This window comes from Polypterus senegalus, chromosome 4, assembly GCF_016835505.1.
Source record: "Polypterus senegalus isolate Bchr_013 chromosome 4, ASM1683550v1, whole genome shotgun sequence".
In the NCBI taxonomy this organism is placed as follows: Eukaryota; Metazoa; Chordata; class Cladistia; order Polypteriformes; family Polypteridae; genus Polypterus; species Polypterus senegalus.
Window position 1 is genome coordinate 39,401,091 of NC_053157.1, and position 23,720 is coordinate 39,424,810.

General features: G+C 36.7%; 1 protein-coding gene across 2 annotated transcripts in view; it reads left to right on the plus strand.

Annotated features, from left to right (window-relative positions):
• Positions 1-23,720, plus strand: part of LOC120527272 (potassium/sodium hyperpolarization-activated cyclic nucleotide-gated channel 1) — a 346,712-nt gene that overhangs the window by 184,476 nt on the left and 138,516 nt on the right. For both annotated transcript variants that reach the window (XM_039750499.1, XM_039750500.1), the window contains exon 4: positions 2,393-2,611. In XM_039750499.1, the coding sequence (XP_039606433.1) occupies positions 2,393-2,611 (219 nt within the window). The remainder of the gene's footprint in view (positions 1-2,392; positions 2,612-23,720) is intronic.

Below are 23,720 nucleotides of genomic sequence, written 5' to 3' on the forward strand. Positions count from 1 at the left end.
GATACATATCACACACTTCTAGTTACCAGATGTCCTGTATTTACCAGATGTCTTGTATTTTCCAGGGCAGTCATTAATTTCTTGCCCAGTTTTGGACCAGCATTTTAAACATGACTCAATTCACACTTTGTTTACAGGTCAATGCACTAAAAATCACCAATCATATCAATTCTGTTTAAATTAGGAAATATCAGTCAAATCAAATTCTCTGTATTTGTGAAGCAAAACTTACCTACTGGGAGCTGCATATTTGTAATGTCAAATTGCTTAGTTTTGGAGAAGGTCAGACATGGCTAAATGTGATCTGGGTTAAACACTTTGCCTGTGATTCATACACATCACACATTTGGGTCCTGCTGATCTCCTTGCTTGATGGAAAAGGCGTGACCTGCATGCAAATGATGAAAACTGCATGTTAATGTGCCACCATTCCAAAACCCTAATATTAACCATTGTGTAACCAGGCCCATTATTTGAGTCAAATAACCGTCTCATAACCCAATTCTTAATCATAGTGTAACAAGGCATACTGCATTTACAGTCACTGTAGCCTAACAACTGTCACTCCCAGGATGAGGAATGGGACACGACACCTGTGGATTATGGACACAGTTAAATGTTTAACTCAACTCATGTTTAGCCATGCCCCATTCTGCATGCTGATGTGAGGGGTACTTGTAGTTTTGAGACAACTTGCTTTAGCCATCAATAATCTGTCATTACTCAGCATATTAAATATTAAAAAACATAACGATGTGGAAAGAGTAAGTGCGCCATTTTGGCCTGGACTTGAAAAGGCACAAATTATTCAAGCAAAAGGCTATTGACATATCATTCAGCAGCATAAGTAATATACGATTTCAGTAGCTATTTAGGGCTTTCTTATTCAATTCAATTATCATATATGCACGCAGTGTCAAAGTGGTTGTAGATAGCATTGTAACATAAAAATATGTGTCCTTTGGAGTTGTCATGTGCATGAGCATCATAAATGTGTACGTATACAGCATTGTAAGACCACAATGCCCCAATCCCCTATTCCTAAATACTCCTCCCTCCACCTCCCTAGAGCAGTAGTCTCATATTCTTTCAGGGAGAATCTGTTTGCCCTATTGTTCATTGTATTGCTGTGCAACTTAACATCTGAGATATTGACTTTCATCACTGAACTGTATGTTGTGAAACATGAGAAATGTTGAATCACCAGTGCATGCATGAGCAATGCCATGGACGAGTTCTTCTTTACCATGAATATGCTGTATTATAGTCTCCTAGTTTATATTAGCTCCCAGTTTATGATGAAAATGGCAAAATCTCTTGCAGGCTTATTGTTCAAAGTTGATATTTTGTTTGCATAGAACACCTTTCTTCTAGTCTTCTTAAAATATTCTAAATACGTATTAGGGGCCAAATATTTGGTATTTTAGACAGAGTAGCTATATTATTGGTATTGTTCATGGAACCATGATATGAAACTGTATGAGCACCACAGGGCGGCCAGTCTTTTTACTTACTGACTGTTCCTCATATGCACATAGGTGATAAATGCAGCAAATTCTAATTTCTAAAAAATTCAAACATGTTTTTTTTCAGATCTTAAAGAAAAATCCCTGCTGTGTCAGCCCAGCAAAGAAGCATGTAGAATCATGTCTGTAACCCACACAAGAGATGTATTTACACTGCAATATGCCTCGGCTAAGCTTTCTGTTTACTTATTATGGTTCTCAATTTCCTTTTTAAGCTCACGGTGATATGATTGTTCTAACTAGATTAGCAAACAGGAGGCTTTCCTAAGCAGCTGGTGACAGACTAGGGTGCTCTAACTGAGGACAGAACTAAAGACTCTAAATCCAAACAGTGCCTGAAGATGTCTGATTAGTATGCCTAAGCATCTCTCTAATGCTGTACTTCTACTTGGGCAGTGCCATTATATAAGCCTCTGAAAAGAGGGCATGCTACTCTGTGTTTTGAAAGATTAGGCACAAACATTAACTGTGCATCCCTTACTTTACAACTTCACATTCATCTATAATTGAAATCCACAAACAAGTTCTTATTTATAAAAACTGTGCTGTTAAGGATTACTTTATCCATATCATTTAACTGTTCTGTGTATGCATATGCATGTGTAGCAGATAATGTGGTGATATCTTGTACCTGACAAAATCAAGGCTTTTAAAGTTTTGTGTAAGTTTGAAAGAGTAAAAGCTACTACACTATAAACGAAATACTACCAAGTACAATTTACAGCCACCTAGCACTTGAAATAGACATTATTAAACTAACATTCCAAATATTTATTCTAAATACACAATTATAATAAGGTCAAAAGTTGAATATTGTGCTGTCCTGTTAACTTGTTATATTTTTTACCCCATTTTTCACCTTACAGAATGATTCTTGGGGGAAGCAGTATTCCTACGCTCTCTTCAAAGCAATGAGTCACATGCTGTGTATTGGGTATGGTGCCCGTGCTCCCGTCAGCATGTCAGACCTGTGGATTACTATGCTGAGCATGATTGTGGGAGCCACCTGCTATGCTATGTTCGTGGGTCACGCCACAGCTCTTATTCAGTCGTTGGACTCTTCACGAAGGCAGTATCAGGAAAAGGTAACCATTATTAAGTTTCCCACATTTCATTCAACAGTGGTATAATTTGGGATTTACTGTTTGTAGAAAAATTTAATTCACAATTTTGAATGAAACTTAGCATAGTTATCACTAAACATTATTCATATATGATTGACTTTGCATTGGAAGCATAAAAAAAATAGGAGTGATTGTACTATTGTGTTTTAATGATGCTGGGAGTGACAACAATAGGAGATCTTTTACACGTCTGCATTTGTTTTTTGCTGACACTTCTTTATCATCATATTTGACTGGAAAATTCATATTAAATCTCAGTTAACGATACTTGTATAAACATAGACAGCTCTGTTACTTAACGGTGAACTGGCTGCAGAAGGCATTTGTTTTGCTTCGATAAAATCCTTCTTAATTAAAGACTTATTCTGTGGGATACCATAATTGTCCAAGAACTGGTGCTCCAGGGAAAGATAGGAGTCCAAAAGTTTCAGCAGTTTTAAATTCCTTAAGCTCTATGTATTGGCTTCCCCTGCAAACTCCACTATTAATACACCAAAATAAAAAAATGTTATTCGGTCTCATATGAAACTAGCACACAATATGATGCAGCAGAAGCTGATGAAAGGGGGAAAAAATAATTATTTGAAGATTACTGCAGGTTTTCTGAATTCTATGATATAGTTGTTATACCATTAAATTTAATTGTAAATATTACTGTATATTTTGGCTAACTATGTAATTGTTTAGAAAAGTCTATGCTTTTAATATATGCTAGTTTCCTATAGTTACTTCATTTCAAGAATGTATGTAATATTCATAGTTTTATAACTACTGTACATTGCCTATAAAAAGCACTCACCCCCTTGGAAGTTATCACATTTTATTGTTATAAAAAATTGAATCACAGTGGATTTAATTTGGCAAAAAAGGACACTTTAATGTCAAGGTGAAAACAGACCTCTGCCAAATGGTTTAAATTAATTACAAATATAAAACACAATATAATTCAGCACATAAGTATTCACTCTCTTTAATATGTCCACCTAATTCATTAGTGGTGGTACCAATGGGTTTTAGAAGTGGCATAAATAGTGCATAAATAGTAACATGATGATTGCATTATAAATGCGTCCTATTTGAAATGTCAGCTTGTGGTAAGTCAGTGTTGTGGCCTAACATACTCAATGAAGGGAAAAGAATGTTCCCAGCAACTTTGAAAAGGGTTTGCAAAGAGTGGCAAAGAGAAAAATAACACACATGACATCTCAGCTAGAGTTTTTCAGAAGGCACAAGGATGGAAGAAGCTTCTGTGGTCTGATGAACCAACACTGAGCTTTTTGACCATTAGACTAAACTGCATGTTTGGTATAAGCCAAACACTGTACCTTATCAAAAACATCAGGAAGCGTCGTGGCGGAAGTATCATGATGTGGGGATGGTTCTTTGCAGCAGGCCCTAGAAGGTTTGTGCAGGCAGAGGATGAAAGGAATGCAGAAACATACTTGGAAATTGTTGAGGAAATCCTGATGTATTCTGCAAGAAACCTATTTCTTGGAAGAAGATTTGTTTTCCTGCAAGACACCAACATTAAGCATAAAACCGAAGCTACATGTGAAAGGCTTAAAAACAACAATGTCAATATCCTGGAGTAGAGTCAGAGTCTACATCTGAATCCAATGGAGAATTTGTCGCTGGACTTCAAAAAGGGTGTTCACTCCCAATCCCAGTGTTCAAGTGTACAAATCTGATACAGAGTCAAGGTTATCATGGCTGTCAAAGGTACATCTACTAAATACTGACTTGATGGAGGTAATAAAAATCAGATCAATTATTTTGTGTTATATTTATAATTAATTTAGATTAGTAGAATTCTGTTTTCATTTTGACTGTGATTTATTGTTGCATAAGAATAAAATGTGAAAACTTCCAAGGGGGTGATTGCTTTTTATAGGCACTGTATTTTTACTCCTAAATAGCATAGTTATATAGTGGGGTAGTTATGGGTCTGACTCCCGACTTAAGTTTGTATGAAGCAGGCATGTTTTCCCTAGATTATCTGAAATTTTTTCCAGGAACAACTTTTTTCTGGAATGACCCAAATCATATGCATGTTAGATTACTTGCAGACTCTATTATGAATGAATGTGTGTCCATATGTGTGAGCATCTTGCACTGGATTGGAGTCAAAGACTTTGCATACCCATGTTTCTGCCAATACCAGTGACTCCAGCTGACAGACAAATGGCACACCAATAAAAGTGATGAATTCCACCCTGGTGGTGCAGCATTGAACCAGCACTTGCTCTGTGCACAAATATTTTACCTTGTAGGAGTCTTGAGGATCGGACAGTTCAGTATACACATTTTATAAGAATATGGAAATAGCCTATGGCCGACTACTCAGCCGTATCTCGTTGGAAGGGTTGCAAGAGTCCCAAGGTTGCTGCTGCCTGACATGCAATCTATGGTACTGTGGAGGAAGAGATGTGTGTTTACAGTCATTTATTTAACATGAGCTTTAGGGTGCATGTTTTTCTCCTCTCCTGTTTGTGATTATTATTATGGGATATCAAGGTTAGGCTTATTAAGCTGAAGCTCAGAGGGTGGCTTCTGTACTATTTGTGGAAGATCATGGCCTCTTAGGCTCATCTTATTCTTATCTCTGCCACATGCACTAAAGTGATTTTATAGCTTTACATGACAAAATTAGCACCTCCAAATCCAACATCATGTCCCTCTTCTAGAAATGAGTATCTTCCTCTATGCAACTCACTTGGGAGCAGCTGGTGATAGTGGGAGACTTTTAGTATCTCAGTAGTTCTTCAAAAGTGAAAGGAAGGGAACTTGTGATTAACTAACAGTACGATTACCATTATGGTAAAGGAGAGGTAGCAAATGAGAGATGTCACTTATATACATGAGCTTTGAGTAGTGGCTAGAAAAATTACATTAGAGGTACAGAGGCTGATGCCTCTTCATTGGGATACTGGCTTCATATTCTGTTTCAGGGAGAGGCACTTGATGGTCTAGGAGGATATCATAGTATACCCATCATTCTTCTGAACTGAAGTGAAAAGATACCTCCTGCGTACCTGTCACTGGAGGCATATTAGGCAGATTGAGGGATTCACTCAGATCCTGTTTGTGTGGTTGTTTCTTGAAGTGAGTCAGAGAGTCTTGAAAATGTTCTGTGATTAGCTGAAGTCTGTTGCAGGGGATATGGATGTCTGCACTATCAAATCGAAACATAGGAAAGAGGAATTCACTGTATACAATATTCTTAAAGAATGTACTTTGTACAAGATTAGCCCGGCTACACACAGACACACAGAACCAACAATGTCCAGAACACATATGTTTATTTTTCTTTGGCACAGCACAATGCACAGACCACAATTAACTCTTTGAGGGCTGAATATTTTCTCCAAAACATGCAGTTTTCTGAAAAGCACCCAAAGCAAGGGTCTCACACATAAATCAACCTAAAATATCAGTTGCTAGGTGCTGTGGCCACCAGTTCATAGTCTCTTGGGGCTCGAGATGCTCCTGGGCGGTAAGACGGCTGGCAGAAATGCGTGGCTGGTTGGCTGCCAGACTGTTTTCATGTGACAGTGGCAGGGATGGCTGCAGCATTCGCAGTCACAGCGCAATGCAATCTGGTTTGTACCCCCGTGTTATTAAGAGTGGCGATCTTCATCTACACCAGCGTTTCTCAACCTTTAAGTATTTGCGACCCGAGTTTCCATAAAGGTTTTAATCGCGCCCCCCTAACGTTTTTTGAAAGGAACCCACTAATACCAATTAGTTTTTTTTTAAATTAATAATTTATCACATAAATAATATTTACATATTTTATTATACCTACTTAACTTTTATCAACCTTTATCTAACTCTATATTTATTTTTCTAGTATCAGAATGTAGTTTAAGTTAATTTGTTTTGGTTTCAATAGATGTATTTTTCATATTTTCGATCTTGTCTTTTTTTCACATCTTCGCGTCCCCCTTTTTGTTACTTTGTTACAAGGGGGGCCTGCCCCACAGTTTGAGAACCACAAACGTGTTCGGCACCACAATTAGCTGGAGATTGATCAGCTGATGTCGGTACCTCACTTTCGTTTTTCAATCTCGATCTCCAGATCACATGCAGGTCTGACAGGTCAGAGTCCAATTCAGCGACCAGATGTCAATGCTATTTTTGCCATTGTTTGCTCTTCACTGCTCCTGCAAATACATGGGAATCTCGCTCAAACTAACGAATCTAACTTTCCTTTTAGCAAAGACACCTAAACTAAAAGGTAATAATGGAGGGTTTTATCACCGTTTGCAGTTGCTTACTACTCTCAAACAAAAGTCGACATCCGCCCTGAAAGAGTTAAGCTCCTTCCTTCCTTCCTTCTATTCTCTGACCGCCTCTACTCCTCTCCCACAAGTCTTCTTCCTCCTGACTCTGGCTTCCTGGCTCCAGGTGCTCCTTGATCAAGTTCCAGCAGCACTTCAAGGGAATCCGGTTCCTCTTCTGGTAGCACTTCTGGGTGTGGCGGAAGTGCTGTAGACCATGGCTCCAGAACTGTCCAGGGTTCAGCTTCTAAGCTCCAGTCCCATGGCCCCAATGTAAACCAGGTGGGCTGCCCTCTCGTGCCCTGAGGGAGGTACTGCTGGTGATATGTCCTCTCCTCAAAAGGGTGTCCCGGTGTCACAATTTATTGAAGTAACATGGTGGAGTAGTGGATAACATTCTTGCCTAACTGCAAACAGAAGAAATGGATTAATTCCATGCCTAGTCAATATCATTGTAGAGTTCCCACATTCCTTTCTTATCTTTGTGTTTGTTTTTTTTGATCTCTGAGTATTGCAGTTTTTCTCACACGTCAGTTAATTGCACAGGTTGACTTGTAGCACTAAGTTGTTATTGAAGTGTGGCTGGGTATGTGTGTGAGAGTGTGCTGACAAGGACTGTTGTAATGTCAAGAGTTAATTCTCACTGTGCACCTAACACTACTAGGACAGGCACCGGTTCAGTGCAAGGCAAAATTTAGTGAATTTATATATATACTTGTTGGGTAAGTTATTTGGAAAAAAAATATTTGCCTCAACTATTTCAAAAAGACATACATTTTTAGAATTGCTCATTTAGCCGTCCAAAATTAAATTACATAGTGAATTTAGAATCAGATGGATAAACATCTTTTATTTGTATTTAAATTTTGTGGAATGATGAAAAAAAAACTAAATTCACGGCTGACAAACACCAGTAGACAGGTATATGAGGTACAGACAGAATCTTGAAGATCTTTTGTCTACTTAAGGATACATCTACTTATTATTATGGGTTTCTTCATTATTTGAAGGTGTTTTTCAAAAATAAGCAGTCCTTAGATCTCCGAGCAGTGTTTTTGGATTAGGTTAACACCCTTGCAACTGTATGTTCATAGGTATTGCACAATAAATCACCATATTTAATAATATTGGTGTTATTACTTAAAAAAACTTTTACGTTTATTATACGTGTCCTTTTAGGAAACAGAGGCAACTTCCTATAGAATTCCTGTTACTGTTGACTATATTATTTCAGGCTTTTCTTGCTGTTTAAACATGAGGGTATTTTGGCTGCATTAAGCTTAAGGTTTCAGCCTATAACTGTACTGAAACTTCCCTGACATCTGCTTTGTGTCACTTTCACTCTGGTTAAAACTTGAGTGTTTGTGACATCACTTGTGATACTATAACCATAGCAGGACTTTTATATCTTTGCTTACATGATAACACAAATGTTTAATGGCTTAGACATCAAGATGGAAGCTGTTGTATAACTGCATCAAGTTGGAACTTTTACTGTGCTTTGCTTCTGAGCGTGTCTACTATAGAAAACTATTTTGTGTTGTATAGAAAAATACAGTATTAATATTTATTTTGTTTAATTCATGTCAATATTTCCATCTTTATTAACATATAAAGGAAATATACAAATATTGAATATGTTCTAATAGACAAGTAAGATATTACAATAAAGAAAAAGAAGGCTGAATCTCCAAATTGCCATAATCGATTCTCTATGACCTGTTTCATCAAGCCAAGTTTTAATTACACCAATTTGAAACTAACAATTGGATCCAAACCTGTTTTTATCATCAACAATCAATTACAATAAATAATACAAAATAAACCTTATGCTTTAAGTATGAGGCAGATTTAGCCCATCATCGGGGGTCACAATTGTGCTTTTTATGCAATCATCAAATAGCTAAGAAAGACTGAACCAGATTCAAACTTTATATTACACCACTATTCCATAAAATGCAGAAAAAAGAATACTAATTTTACATCTAAATAAATTTATGTTTTAAACTAAATACTACTTTGGTAACCAACATAATATAACACAACACATAACTAGTACTAGTACAGCAAATTATAAATTCTTGAAATTATAATGACTAAGAATATAGTAATTCAAATATACAGAGAGCACCAAAAGTGACATCAGTCTTCCACACCTGCCATCTCCACTCTAAGAACTGAAAAGAAAGTCACATTAGTGACTGTGCATCTGTCTTTCTCTATTCCCAGTTTGTTTCCTCACACTAAGCCCTGAAAAACACCAAATATAAAACTTATATCTTAACAGATTTTTATAAACTTTTGAATGTAAATATTTTATGTGGAATTAATAACTATATTAAACTAAGGCAAAGGGTACTTTATAAAACACTGCATAACATAATATAAGATCCATCCATCCATCCATTATCCAACCCGCTATATCCTAACTACAGAGTCATGGGGGTCTGCTGGAGCCAATCCCAGCCAACGCAGGGCGCAAGGCAGGAAACAAACCCTGGGCAGGGTGCCAGCCCACTGCAGGGCGATAATATAAGATCTTCAAACCCATTTAATCCAGTTCAGGGTTGAAAGGACTATAGTCTGTAATATCTGCATTTATCACAGTGAAGGAGCCAGCTGTGGAAAGGGTGTCTTACAAACATACTCTCACAATGGCAAAACTGAAATTTTCAATTACCCTAATGTGAATGCTTTGGGGATACAGTAAGAAAGGATAAAAAAATGCACACAAATAGGGAGAATCTACAAACTCCACACAAAACAAAGAACAGGTGTGGGATTCAAACCCAGTATGCTGGATCAGTGAGACAGAAGCACTAAACTCCATGGGGCACCCTTACTAAAGATAAACTACACAAATACAAGGTGAAGAAGGAATGAGATTTTGCAAGACAATTCCCTCAAGTTGCTTTGAAAAAAACAAATAAAATATAAATGTGTACCTACCTATAGTAAATCATTTTAAGCTGTGCTGTTATATTATTTGGCTATTCAGAGTTAAAAACAAGTGCTACGTAGATTACAGCCCTACACTGTGTTAAATCCTATTTGAAGGAACAAATTGAACAAGGATATAAAGATAAGAATGCTGCATCTTGATAGTCTCTTTGTGTCTTTTTGCAATAAATATATTACTAGTACCATAGCGATATACAGAGATAGTCAACGGGATTAATTTGGACAACTGAAATGACTTTAGTTAGAGAAGGGCAGCCCATACAACCATGCTAAAGTGTATTACGATGTTTTCATCAGAAAGTGTAATCAAATGGAAACCTGTGTTTTTAGTTCATAGCTTTTATGCATTTTTCTATTTTGTCTAACAAACACAAGAATGAGAGGGTGACAGAGGATTCAGTCCACAGGAATACTAGAATACTAGAATAATCATCGAGGTCTACAGAGTTTTGTCAGCTTTTGTGCTGATAAAATAGAGCAAGGTTGTAGAAGTGTGAGTGGATCACTGTGATACTGGCTTGATAGTGTAGCACACCAGCACTTCATCAAGAAGGTAAAATGTAGATATAACAACAATACACTTTATTAATCAAGTATTATATGTGTACTCCACGCATTTGAAGCCAAAAGACCATAAATAATCTTGACAAAAGACCTAAACACAGAACACATCATTTCATATTAGATCATTTGGATCTTTCAGACCTATGTAGATACATTGAAATAACATGTATACAATGATCAAGCTAGGAACTGATCCTTCTCTCCTAAAGCTGTGGCGCAACAGTAACAACCACAGCTAAAAGAAATATGTTTTCTAATACAAATTACAATAATTTATTTTCATTTTATTTATTTATATCATAATAATATAGGGTGGCCCAGATCTAATTATGCAATTTTCATTACGCTACAACTTATTAAGTTTATTACATAGAAAATCAGCCGAAAAATCCCGAACCATCAAGAAGTATGCGAACTGACGACATAAAGAATCATCTTCACACCGAACTGGAATCGTCCCCGCATAACTCAAAGTCATCCAGATGATCAGGATCTGCATAATTAGATCTGGACCACCCTGTATAATATGGAATATTATACAGGGTGAGTCAAAATTATGTTAACATTTGAATGGCAGAAACATACTTCATATGTGCAAGATGATTAACAGGAATGTTTCATCCTGTTCGCCATCATGTTCAACACACAAAAACCAACAAGCAACAGTACCATTTAAAGCCCAGACACACATTTCGTGGGGAATAGATGATGCCACAGTCTGTCTGTCCTTCAAGTCATTGATATCATGAACTTTCCTGCTGTACACACGCTCCTTTACCATACCCCATAACCAGAAATCACAGGGTGTCAAATCAGGGGAGTGTGGAGGCCATGGCAATGGTCCACCACAATCTATCTATCGACCTGGAAAGGTGTGGTTAAGATAAAAATAACCCATTAGTGTTAACATAATTTTGACTCACCCTACATTATAACAAGTCTTGTATGTGCCCAAAAGTTACAAGTTAACATCCATCCATCCATTTTCCAAACTGCTGAATCCGAACACAGGGTCACGGGGGTCTGCTGGAGCCAATCCCAGCCAACACGGGGCACAAGGCAGGAACCAATCCTGGGCAGGGTACCAACCCACACACAAACACACCCACACACCAAGCACACACTAGGGCCAATTTAGAATCAGCAATCCACCTAACCTGCATGTCTTTGGACTGTGGGAGGAAACCGGAGTGCCCAGAGGAAACTCACGCAGACACGGGGTACAAGTTAACAGCAGACACAAATTGGAATTAAACTACAGATGATACATTAGTCAACTACAAAGTAATACAGCAAACATTATTTTATACATCAACATGTCCATTGCTGGCATCATCCCAATGCAGTATACACAAACAAAGGAGAACAATTGTTTTTTTTTTAATTGTCTGGTGACGGTCAGTGTCAAAGTTAAGAGCGGCATGGTGGTGCAGTGTTTCATGGCTCCAAGAGATCTACTTCAATCCCAGACACTGTATTTGCAGAGTTTGCAGATTCTTCCTTGTGTCTTTGCTGGATTTTCTTTTTATGTACAGGTTTTCCTTCAACATCCCAAGGACACATAAGTTAGGTTGGAAAGATTATCAACCCAGTGAGTGCATGCGGGTGTGCTCTGGGATAGACTCGTTTTCCATCCAGGGTTACCTACTGACTTGCTTTTTCCTAAAGGGATAGGTTTAAGCCTACACAAATTAAAACTGAATAAAACAGGTAAAAACTGAATAAGGCAGGTACAGGAAATGGGTATACGAATGGAGTTTATGGGGGTAAGATGATTCAATAGGGGGGAATTTAGCTGGCATCTTTGTGGTTTACACTTCACGCCACATTTCATACAATTAAACAGGACTCATAAAGTTCACTCTTACAAACGTATTTTATGGAAGAGGTAAAATGCAAATGTACATGTCATCTACAAGAGCACAATTGTCAAAACTCAGTTTGCTCTGTGAACTACTCGTTTCTATTGTAAAGATGACATCATATTAAAGACAATGTTTATTTCATCTATGTCCTGGCAGGAACCCCCTAGATAGCATGCTGGTCCTTCACAGACTACATTCACAGAGTAGTGTGTCAATTAATAAAGAAAACTGACATGGAATTTAGTAGAATGTGCAAATTTACACAGAAGCCATCCAACCCTGAATTTCCGCCTGCCATTCAGATGGGGTGTCATTGTAGCTCAGAGCACATAAATAAAAATGTGTTTGTATAGATCTACAGTTAAATGAAAATTAAACAATAGATATGACCAACTTTTTTTGGTTTCTTGAAATGCAATAGTTTTACACAATGTATTTGTTTTACAAGTAAAAAATGGCTTGCTACATTTCTGTAGTTGAGTCACCCACGCAGTCTCCTATTCCACCTCCCACTTAAACACCCACAATGATTTCCCCTTCAGCAAGAAACACCATGTTTCAAATGTTCACTTATGTGTTCATTATATTATAAAGAAAAACATAAATGACAAGTAATTGCTTTAAAAATGTCATTTATTCTAAAAATTAGAATATCAATCAATTAGTGTCAGGTTGATCTTCTAGTCTCCTAGTTAATGTCATCATGCAAGGTACAATGATCTGCTACAATATTAAAACCATCTGCCTAATATTGTGTAGGATTCCATCATGCTGCCAGAACAGCTCTGACCAATCAAGGCATGGACTTCACAAAACTACAGAAGGTGTATTGTGTTATCTGGTACCAATACATTAGCAAAAGATCATTTAAGTCCTGTAAGTTGTGACATGGGGCCTTCTTGTTTTTCCAGGACATCTCACAGATGCTCGATCAGATTGAGATATGAGGAATTTGGTGGCCAAGTTAATACCTTGAACTCTTTACCATGATCCTCAAACCATTCCTGAACAATTTTTGTAGAATGGTAGGAAGTATTATCCTCCTGTAGGAGGCCACTGCCTTCTGCGAATGCTGTTGACATTAAGGAATGTATGTGGTCTTCATCAATCTTTACGTAGATGGTACAGTCAAAGTAAAATCCACTTAAATGCCAGGACCCAAAGTTTCCCAGCAGAACATTGACCAGAACATCAGAATGTCCGGCTTGCCTTCTGATCATAGTGCATCCTGCAGCCATCTCTTCCCCAGGTTGCTCACATGCCCATTGTACTGTATATGCTTTTAGCAGTGGAGAGGGAGTCAGCATGGGCACTCTAACTGATCTATGGCCATGCAGCACCATATGCAACAAGCTATGCTGCATCATGTGTTCTGATGCCTTTCTCTCATGGACAGAATTAGGTTTTTCAGTAATTAATGCTACAGCATCTCTATTGTGGGATTGGACCATACAGGCTAGCCTTTGCTGCCAGTGCACATCAGTGAGCCTTGGGTGCTTATATCCTTGTCACCAGTTTACTGGTTGTCCTTCCTTGGACTACTTTTGGTAGATACTAACCAATGCATAACAAGACCTGCCATTTTGGAGATGCTCTGACTCAGTCATCTACCAGGGCCAAACCTAAACTAGAGGCATGGCCACTTTTAAAATATACAGCACTGCTTGACTGATGAGTATGCTTATGTATTTAACACTAGAATTCCTGAAGCCTACGAAAAAGCACTGTGAAGAAGCTGTCTGGCAAGTTCGCTGTACCTTGTGAACATCAGTGAGAGAATAAAACAGAAGAATAAAAAAACAAGTGCCAAAATTTACACCGGGTGTTACTGACTCAGATCAAATATATGTTTTTATTATATTGTAGAAGTTATAATAATAATAATTGCAGTTCACTACTCAAAACACAGAGCGCCTGGTCTTGACCTTCAGGTTATAAGGCAGCAGTTCTTGCCTCTGCACCATTCAAGAATACGTGTAAACTCCCTGTTAATTGACATTTGAGCTTGAGTTTTTAAATCATTGACAACCACATTTAAATCAAATGCTTTTTCTTTTTTCGGTTATATTCTTAAATAAAAGCACACATATTTATTTGATATTTGGACTAAAGTCTTCACACATTATGCACTTCATGTCATTATTAGTATAGCATGGAAAAAGTATCTGCTTTAGGTATGTGTTCAGCATTTCTTGCATTTCTCGCATTTTCTTTCATCCTACACTTACCCAGATCTTTGCAGACATGGAAAACACATTAAATGCGTGTATTCCAAATAACGATATACTGTATAATTTACCCTATACAACTCCAGATCTCACACACAGATAAGGAGCCTTGGCTTGAGCTGGGAGAAGTTTTTGACGAACTGAGCTCCGTCAAGGCAGGTGATGGGACAGCAGGCTGCTCGCTGCTTTTGCTGATCAACGCATTTACGAAACAAAAGAAGCTGATGGAGAGGTGCGAAGGGATTTATGGTGGGCTGGGATTACGAGTGTTTTTGTAGGCTTCAGGAATTCTAGTGTTAAAAAGAGAAAAACTGCTTGAGATAAGGTATAAAAATGCCAAGTTTCAGTGAACTGTAGCGAGTCAAGCAGTATAAGGATCAGATGTTTTTCTGGGTCAATTGTTATAATTATCTAGTTAATTTTTAGTTGTGCTTTTATTTTTTTTATACATCAGTAAATATAATTATAAACATATTGTTTATAATTTAGAGAGTGTGAGAGAGGGAGAAGAAGGGAGAGGGTAAATGTGTATATTATAGTTAAAGTTAACTGATGTAATTAAATATCTACCCATCAATCCATTACTTGTGCCTGATTTGTCCAATTCTGTGGTACAGGAGCCAGAGCTTATCCCAGCAACTCTGTAAATCAGGAACCAACCATTTGCAGTGGACAAGTCAATCACAGTGTACACTCATGGACATCTCACATTCACTCATTTAGGGAAATTGTTTGAAATTAACAATTTAACCCTTTTCATTTCCACCTTTATTATACTGTTTCTGAAGGATGACAGTTAAATAGAAAAAAAAACACATTATAGACAAATAATGTGATTGTTCTGTCAAAATACAAGATGATCTAACACTAAGTTTTGGGTATTTTTCTCAGACTTAAAAAAGCACATTAATTCCCATGGTGCTTCAGAATGCAAAAGAAAAAAAAACCAAAAAAAAAAAACGGATCTGCTCTAATTTCTGCTTATATTCCAAGTGCGTTTCTGAAGTGTAGCTGTGCTATGCAGTTTCAGAAGCCCATAAATTATATTTCACTTTCAAAGTCAGCTGTCTTTATTTAAAAAGATGAAAGTATTTAAAGATAACATAGATTATTTCTATAAATGGTAGAAGTATTCATCACGTGTGTACTGTTATTTTCATTATATTTGAAAAGAGCTAGGTTTTTCTTTATATTCCTCTTTGGAATAAGTTAATAACTTTAATACAAGGTACAAATGACCACAGAACTATTATTATTATTATTATTATTATAGCTTGAGTCACATGATAATTAGTATAATCCCCAGAAAAACTGAATATAATCATTGGTGCCACTGAACAAAGTGAATAAGGTGTCCATTAGATTTGGTTTATATGCAATCTTTCCTAGTTCTGTGGAAAAGATAAGAATGGTTTTGGGTGGATGCATAAAGGAGGTATATTATTTAAAACAGTCGCTTCCCATCTGAAAAAATATGCTTTCACAGTAGCAGACTGATCTTTTATACACATCTTAGAGTGAATGCTGTTTACATAGTGTTATCAGAAACCCTTATTATTAAGCAAATACAAAATGATTTTAAGAAATCCAGGTATAAACTTTCTTGGGTATTCCAATGAACAATAAAGCTAAACATGCCAGCCTATATTTTGCAATCTAAACAAACTTATGACCATCCAAGAAGTTTCCTTATGAATATGATTTTTAATTTTCAGTGTATATAGCTTATTCTTTAAATACTTTGCAACTTACAATATTAATCTTAGTGTGGATTCCTCACAGTTTAGAAATTTTTGTTATTTATAGCAGAGAAAACCTCATGATCACTATTACAATATGTAACGTTTTTCAAACTTTAATTTAAACATGATGGACAACTCAAGGAAGCACATACAACAAACTTATGTTAAAGAAATAATACTAATAGAACTAGGGGTACATGAAAATTGAGCTCAGGAGACTGAAAAACCTTCATAGCAAATTTGTGTTTATTGTTTTGATTCCAGGGGAGTATGACATTGCCAACATCTAAATACACAAGCAATAAAAAATGCAGCAAACTTCAGGATAAAATGTAACTAATAAAACTGACAACTTCAATGAAGCTTCAGTTCCCTCTACAGAGTTTTGTGTCAGGCTATCTAGCTTCATGTTACTGCTTACAGATAAAAAATATCTGAAGTAAAATAATCTGACAAGAGTTTGATACAAGTCCTTTCGCATCAGTGTTGGGGCCTACTATACTCCCAAGGACTTACTTGTCACATTACACCTTACAGGATATTTTTCCCTTAGAAACACATTTTAATCTACAATGATTTTATATCATATATCTATGTAAATAACTGATTTAATGAGTATTACGTTAATATATTTACAGATATCATAAGGAAAAAAACTGAACTTGTGATGATTAAAAGACAGATCCCTACCCTGGATAGGTTACAACACAAATATTCCTTTTCTGTAGCATGGTCACTAGAATCACAGACAGACTTTCTAAATTTAACCTCACTAGCATGTTTTAGTGTTTTAGCATAACATCCCTTAATTCATTTTCTCCAATTTGACAGCTGTACATTTCATTAGCCTTTTAAATTACTTTTGCACATTGCCTAAAGGGAGAGAATGTAATGTCAACATAAACCACTACATCTTTTAAGAATTAGTTTTTTCTGACTTGTGATGTAAAGCTAGAAAAACACCTCATATGTCACTTTTAGGCATTCCCAAAACCTATAACAAATGTCTGTGCACTGCTACGTTTATAAAACTTTGCTCAGGTAATTGTTTTCTGTATATTAAATAAGTGACATACATGCAAATTATATAACAATAAATCTACAAGTTGTATTTTATGATCTAATTTATTCCATTGAAAGATTGTAGCCAAGCATATTCTTGCAACTTCAGATAGAAGGTAGTGCCAAGTGCTAGATGGGAAGACAATCTTCTGCATGACACAATTATTCACACAACAATACTGGGAAAGTTTAAAATGACTGTTCTGCCTCAGATGCACATTGTGTGTATACTGAATGTATGTATAATTTGTATGTTACAAATAACATTTGATATGATCTGATATTGTTGTGTTAAAAGAGGAAACTAGACCACCTGGAGAAACATAAATCAGACACAGGGGAATTTGAGATCCTACACAGAAGGTATCAGGATTTGTGGCTGGGGTACTAGAACTGTGACTTAACAGCACTCTATCATAATAGAGGCAGTTTGCATTAGGATTAATTGATAAGCCAAATTAGACTGTACAAAGATATGTGTTATTTTTTATCATTTTTACTTTCCTTCTAGAATGTTATACTGCCTGTAGACAAGAATTGGTCTACTATTATCAGTACGTTAATGACGTTGTGGTGCTGCTAATATTATAATTCTCTGGCCAACTATGTTACAGCTATTTGCAAATATTAATCATTTAAAGTTTAATCAGCATATACAAATAGCTGCTTAGCTAAATGTTTCCTTACAGAAGTTCCTTTTGATATTGACATCACTTTAACAACATTTATTTATACTGTACAGCAAGGACACTTTCATACAGTACAATGAGCATAAGGAAAAAAGAGAGGATTACAATTTACAAAGAAAGGTCATTAAATAAATACAGAAAATTAGTCTACACAAACAAACAGGTAAGTAGATTAAAAAATAAGTGTCTCAAACAGAATTTGGAAAAACTGAAATAACTTAAGTATACATAGTCTTTAAGTCTCTTATAAGTTACAAATGGTAAAGGTCATAATCTAATACTATGGCGAGATGACCAGGAATGAAAGGAAAACAAAAAATCCAGCTGAATCGTTGCTGGAGAAAATAAATCTCTAGGGGTTTGTGATGGTGTGGGTTAGCTCCATGCTGCCGGTTGTGTCCCGTGAGCATCTTGAACCCACTACTGCCGATAACGTACCTGAGGGATGAGCCCGACAAATGAGGATGCACATGCCGCAGCAAAGGGCAGGTGCATAAAGGTGCTAAAGTCAGTTTATTAAAACAAATATCTTAAAAAAAAGAACAGTGTCCAGAGTTTAGTGCAGTCTTCAATAAATAAATAATCCATAAAAAGCAGGTGACAATCCATGAAATTAAAAATCAGAATTAAAAACAAGAGTAAACCAACAGTCATTTGGTCCTGGATGCTCTGTCAGACGAGCCCAGCACAACTCCCTCTTTGTCTCTCCAGCTCACCAATCGCTTGCTCAGATGGTGGAGACACTAGCAGTTGTGGTTCTCACCTTCTGATCCCCAATTTAGCTGCTTTGAGCGGTGTTGGCCAGATCACTTGGGGTCAGTTGTCTTCATTCTTGTTCCCCTGGCGTACCTTGGAGCCGGCAATTTAATTGCTTATTTATTAAAAAGTGACAAGCTGCTTCACCATGGACACATTATACCGCAGGGTTGCAAAGCCAAAAGACTTTCTAGTCCCCCAGGAAGCTACAATTATTGCAGGCTTTATGATTTTTTTTACATTTTATTAAGTTATATTCCTCCTTAAATCACTTACTTAAAATCCTTTAAATCCTTGCCATCTGTATTCCTTTTCCATAAATTTGCTTCACTGCTTTTATAAAAGTGTAATCCATTTTGCGACACCTACAGTCTAATTGTACCCATTCATGGTCATGCACAGCACACAAAAAATTCTGAGAGGCCTTGTGCGTAGCAGCGAAATGTGAGTTTGAGCAATAACAGGTTTCTGGTGCTCTTATATATCTGTGACTGCATGGGTGCAACACTAAATGGATCTACCTGATGCCGAGAGGCGTGGGTAACCCATTGAACCTTGTTTGTGATGCACACCAGAGCTTGCACTTGTTTCCAACAAACGAAGAATTCCCAGTTAGTGCAGGTCATAATATCTCACTGATTAAGTCTTTGTCCCACATCCCATCGCTGCCACCAATTGGATTGTTTAGTGAGGTCCTTAGATCTGCTCTACTGCAGTCATTCGCAGCTCGTGGCAGAGTGCCTAGAGGACAATCAAACTTGACTGTAGGAGAAGTAAAAGTCATAACAAAGTTTCATAGGTGAACTAGCCTAAGGATCATTACTAAGCCAAAACACCCAATCTCAGTGTCATCTACAACGGTAAAAAGACAACTGTAGGATTCTGGCCTTAGAGGCAGAGTTTCAAAGACACAGCCATATCTTAAACTGGGAAATAAAAGGAAAAGAGTAAAATGGACAAAATAACACAGACTTTAGATGGAGGATGACAGAAAAATAATATTATGGCTTGTATCCGGGAGTCATCTTTTTAGTGTTGCAGACCACACTAGTATTTGGTGTGTATTTAACAAAGAAGCCAACAGATGATTTAATGACATTGGAATTACACACTTGGATGTACCTCTTCTCATGCAGTTATGCATCTGGGCTTTCCCCTTTTTTTTCTGACCTGGTTAGATCCAGCCTACTCTCTTCTCTCAAGAGACTGCAGTACACTTTTATTTGAAATCTTTAATTTCTTTGCAATCTGATACATGGAATAATGTTCATCTTACAAAACAACAATAGATGACAGTATTTATTAGGAAAGTTGTTTTGTTTTGGCCAGTTTTGGTCCCAGAATTGAACTTCATTAATTGTTGTACCTTGCACCCCAAGAAAGACATTTCACTTGCATTATTGAAAAAAATATCATGTGCCATCTGTGCTAACACAACTGCAGAAGTTGGCCAAATGTTTTGAGAATGACACAAATATTGGTTTTCACAAAGTTTGCTGCTTCAGTGTTTTTAGATCTTTGTATACTGAAGTATAGTTACAAGCATTTCATAAGTTTCAAAGGCTTTTATTGAAAATTAAATTTATGCAAAGAGTCAATATTTGCAGTGTAGGCCCTACTTTTTCAAGATCTCTGCAATTGGCCCTGGCATGCTGTCAATCAACTTCTGGGCCAAATCCTGACTGATGGCAGCCAATTCTTGCATAATCAATGCTTGGAGTTTGTCAGAATTTGTGGGTTTTTGCTTGTTCACCCACCTCTTGAGGATTGACCACACGTTCTCAATGGGATTTAGGTTTGGGGAGTTTCCAGGTCATGGATCCAATTTTTCGATGTTTTTTTTTCTTCCCCAAACCACTTTGTTCTCACCTCTCTCCTTTACGGCATTGTGCTCCATCATGCTGGAAAAGGCATTGTTCATCACCAAACTGTTCGTGGATGGTTGGGAGAAGTTGCTCTCTAGAGAGTTTGCCATTAGAACACTGGAGTAATACCTGCTAAAATGTAGCTTTGAGATTAATGAATTAAAAATCAGTCATTTCAAGCAGTAGTAGCCATTGGCAAATTTAGTAATGTCTTGGCTATATTTTCCTTGATACAAAATGTATCAATTTCTGTTAAATGCATAAACATTTCTAGGTGATTTCAAACTTTTGAAAACTAGTGTATATAGTGTTTGGGAATATGCTTTGTGTGTTTCATTTAAAAAAAAAAAAAAAAAAAACATGTATTTTTGTCTCAATTTCTGATCCAGTTGTATGGCAGCTACCAGAAGATAGTAGCCAGAAATGTCTGAAATCTGTTCAGCTCTGCACATGAGCATAAGCACCAACCTGGTTAAAACAGATTTTATCTAGCCTATGTGGCTTAAGAGATAAGAGTGGACGAATATATCCAAACAGACAGGCATTTATTTTTTGGACAGTTGTGATCAGGATTCTCTTAAGACATCAGGAACAGTGAAAAAAATGAAGGGTAATATTTTAATCTTCTGCATTGCTGCAAGACTTTAGCCTATTAATTGGCTAAGAGGCTGAAGCTAAAGTCTGTAGAACATTTAATTCATAACCATTTAGTGTGTTGCACTTTGCATGTGTTGCAATTGCTATTTAATTCTGAGTTGTTTAAATTCATGTAATATTTTCAGATGTATGCAAGATACACATTTGTTATCTTTAGCATGGGAATTAAATTAAGGAATCTACTGAAATGGATGCTTGCATTCTCATGTATATACTATAAAATTGCTTCAGTGGATAAAAAGGGATTAAGAGAGTTGTTTTAATATTTGATCAGTGTATTTATAGCTCAGATGCTAACTCCATCTGTGATTCAGGGCAAAATGCCATTTCTGCCACTGATCTGTATTTGGAAGTTGAAATGTCAAAAAATAGATTGCAACTTTGTTGTGCACCAAAATGCTCATTGATTTTTTTCTCAAACAAAACTGAGTCTTATCACTTTCCAACAGAGGCTATAGATCAATAGAGTGCAATAGCTGCAGTGGGTTGTGTTCAAGGCATTTTGTTTTCATGTTGCTTCTCATTTCTTCTATAGATTAGTTATTAGTGGGACCTGAGTCTGGTTTTCTCATTGCATGGAACTAGAATAAAGCTTGGCTAGGTAGCCAACTGTTACTCATTCTGTTGTTTTGTTGCTGTGCCAAAGACCATATGAATTATCTCACCATTGGTTGGAGGTGGAATACCCCGACACATTACTGTTTAGTATGTCTGCAGCTAGACATCATGTTAGACAAGCATTAGCAAGAATGTTTCATGTATGTATATTTAGATGCCATAGCAGTTATGTAGTGATACATTTAATATAACTTTAATTTTATTGTCTTTTCTTTTAGATTTTCTTATATTTTATTTTAAAAATGATGAAAGATACTTTAGATTTTTATTATATTGTTTCAGTTAATGTCTGATATTATTATAATGTAAGCCTCATATGAGTTTTTTTTTTCATTATTTCATTATACTGTACTGCCAAATAAACATAGACAAAATATGGCAAGTATTCCAGTAAAGATACCATTCTATAAAAAATATGAAACAAGTGAATGAAATGTCTGGTATTGTACTGTATGTGGATTGATAGACTAATTCAACTTTGACAGGAACAGATTCAACCAAGCTTGGTTTGTACTACAGTATAAACAGTATTTTCATTTCCCATTAAATTTACTAACTGATCACAGACATTATTGTTAGGTACAACTAATAATAACGTAAAAATTTCGTTCTGAAGTGTTTTACTGTTACTCTCTATTTACAAAAACTCTTATAATTTTAAAATGTGGTTTCTTTTCGTTCTTGAAATATGTGTTTATGTTATAACGTTACATTATCTTATTTTTTTATTTTTTATTATGGAATAGTGTATTGAGCAGTTGGTCAAGGTAAATCTTTAAGTAGTTATGAATTAATAGTTCTCATTCTAAGGTCATCAAACAGAAAGAACATTAATGCTAAAAAGGCTGGGAATTTAATTTTGCCCTTTTTAATGGTAGGTTTTGTACGTTTCTGATGTTTCTGCATTAAAAGTTTAATGTACATATAAAAATGTTTAAACTGTCCCTCCTACCATTATTGAACCCACTTAATTCTGTCCAGGCCAGCGAGAGCCAAGTCTAATGTGGCAGTATCATGTTTAAAGTTGAGACCAATTTTGAACCAGGCACCAGGGCACTCTCACACACATGGACAGTTACCAAATGACCTAACATGCAATTGTTTGTAATGTGAAAGGAAAATTGGAGAACTGGTAGAAAAAGCTACTGTGATGGACAGCCACGGCCTTTGCCTGGCTGGGAGGCTGACATACTGGAAGGACCGGGGGAGCAAATTTGTACAGGACGCTGCCTTCCTTGGATCACTAGAAGGCAGCCACCTTGGGTTGCTGTGGGTCCACGGATTCCTGCAGGGCTTCAGGAGAGTTGGAGTTTGGAACAGGCCTGTTGGGTACTGTTGGGGCCACCAGAGTGAGCTGCAGAGCCCTACTTCGGACTTCCAAAACACCTGGGAGTGATTCCAGGTAACGCTGATGAGCCACCTTGAGCGTCAGATCAGCTTTAAATATATGGTATTTGTAAAAGTTAGCTTTTTTTTCAGTTTTATTCTCTTAGTCACGTTGACGCTCTCCCTCGGAACCCCCCAATTTTCTGATCTGACTCTATCTAACAGTGCCAGCAGAAATTTACATCCGATCTGACGAGGTTCGTTTTCAAGTAATATTGCATTAGTGCAATGATGTTTTCTGATTGGTACTATTCAAGTCATAAAATGATTTCTTCAAAATGTCACATATATTTGTCTCTTTCTTTTTTGCTCGGTGCTGCATTGACATTGTGCACCAGAAGGTGTGAGCTTATTCAGTGTGGCAGGAGCACACAGGTGGCCGGTTGCTTGTATTATA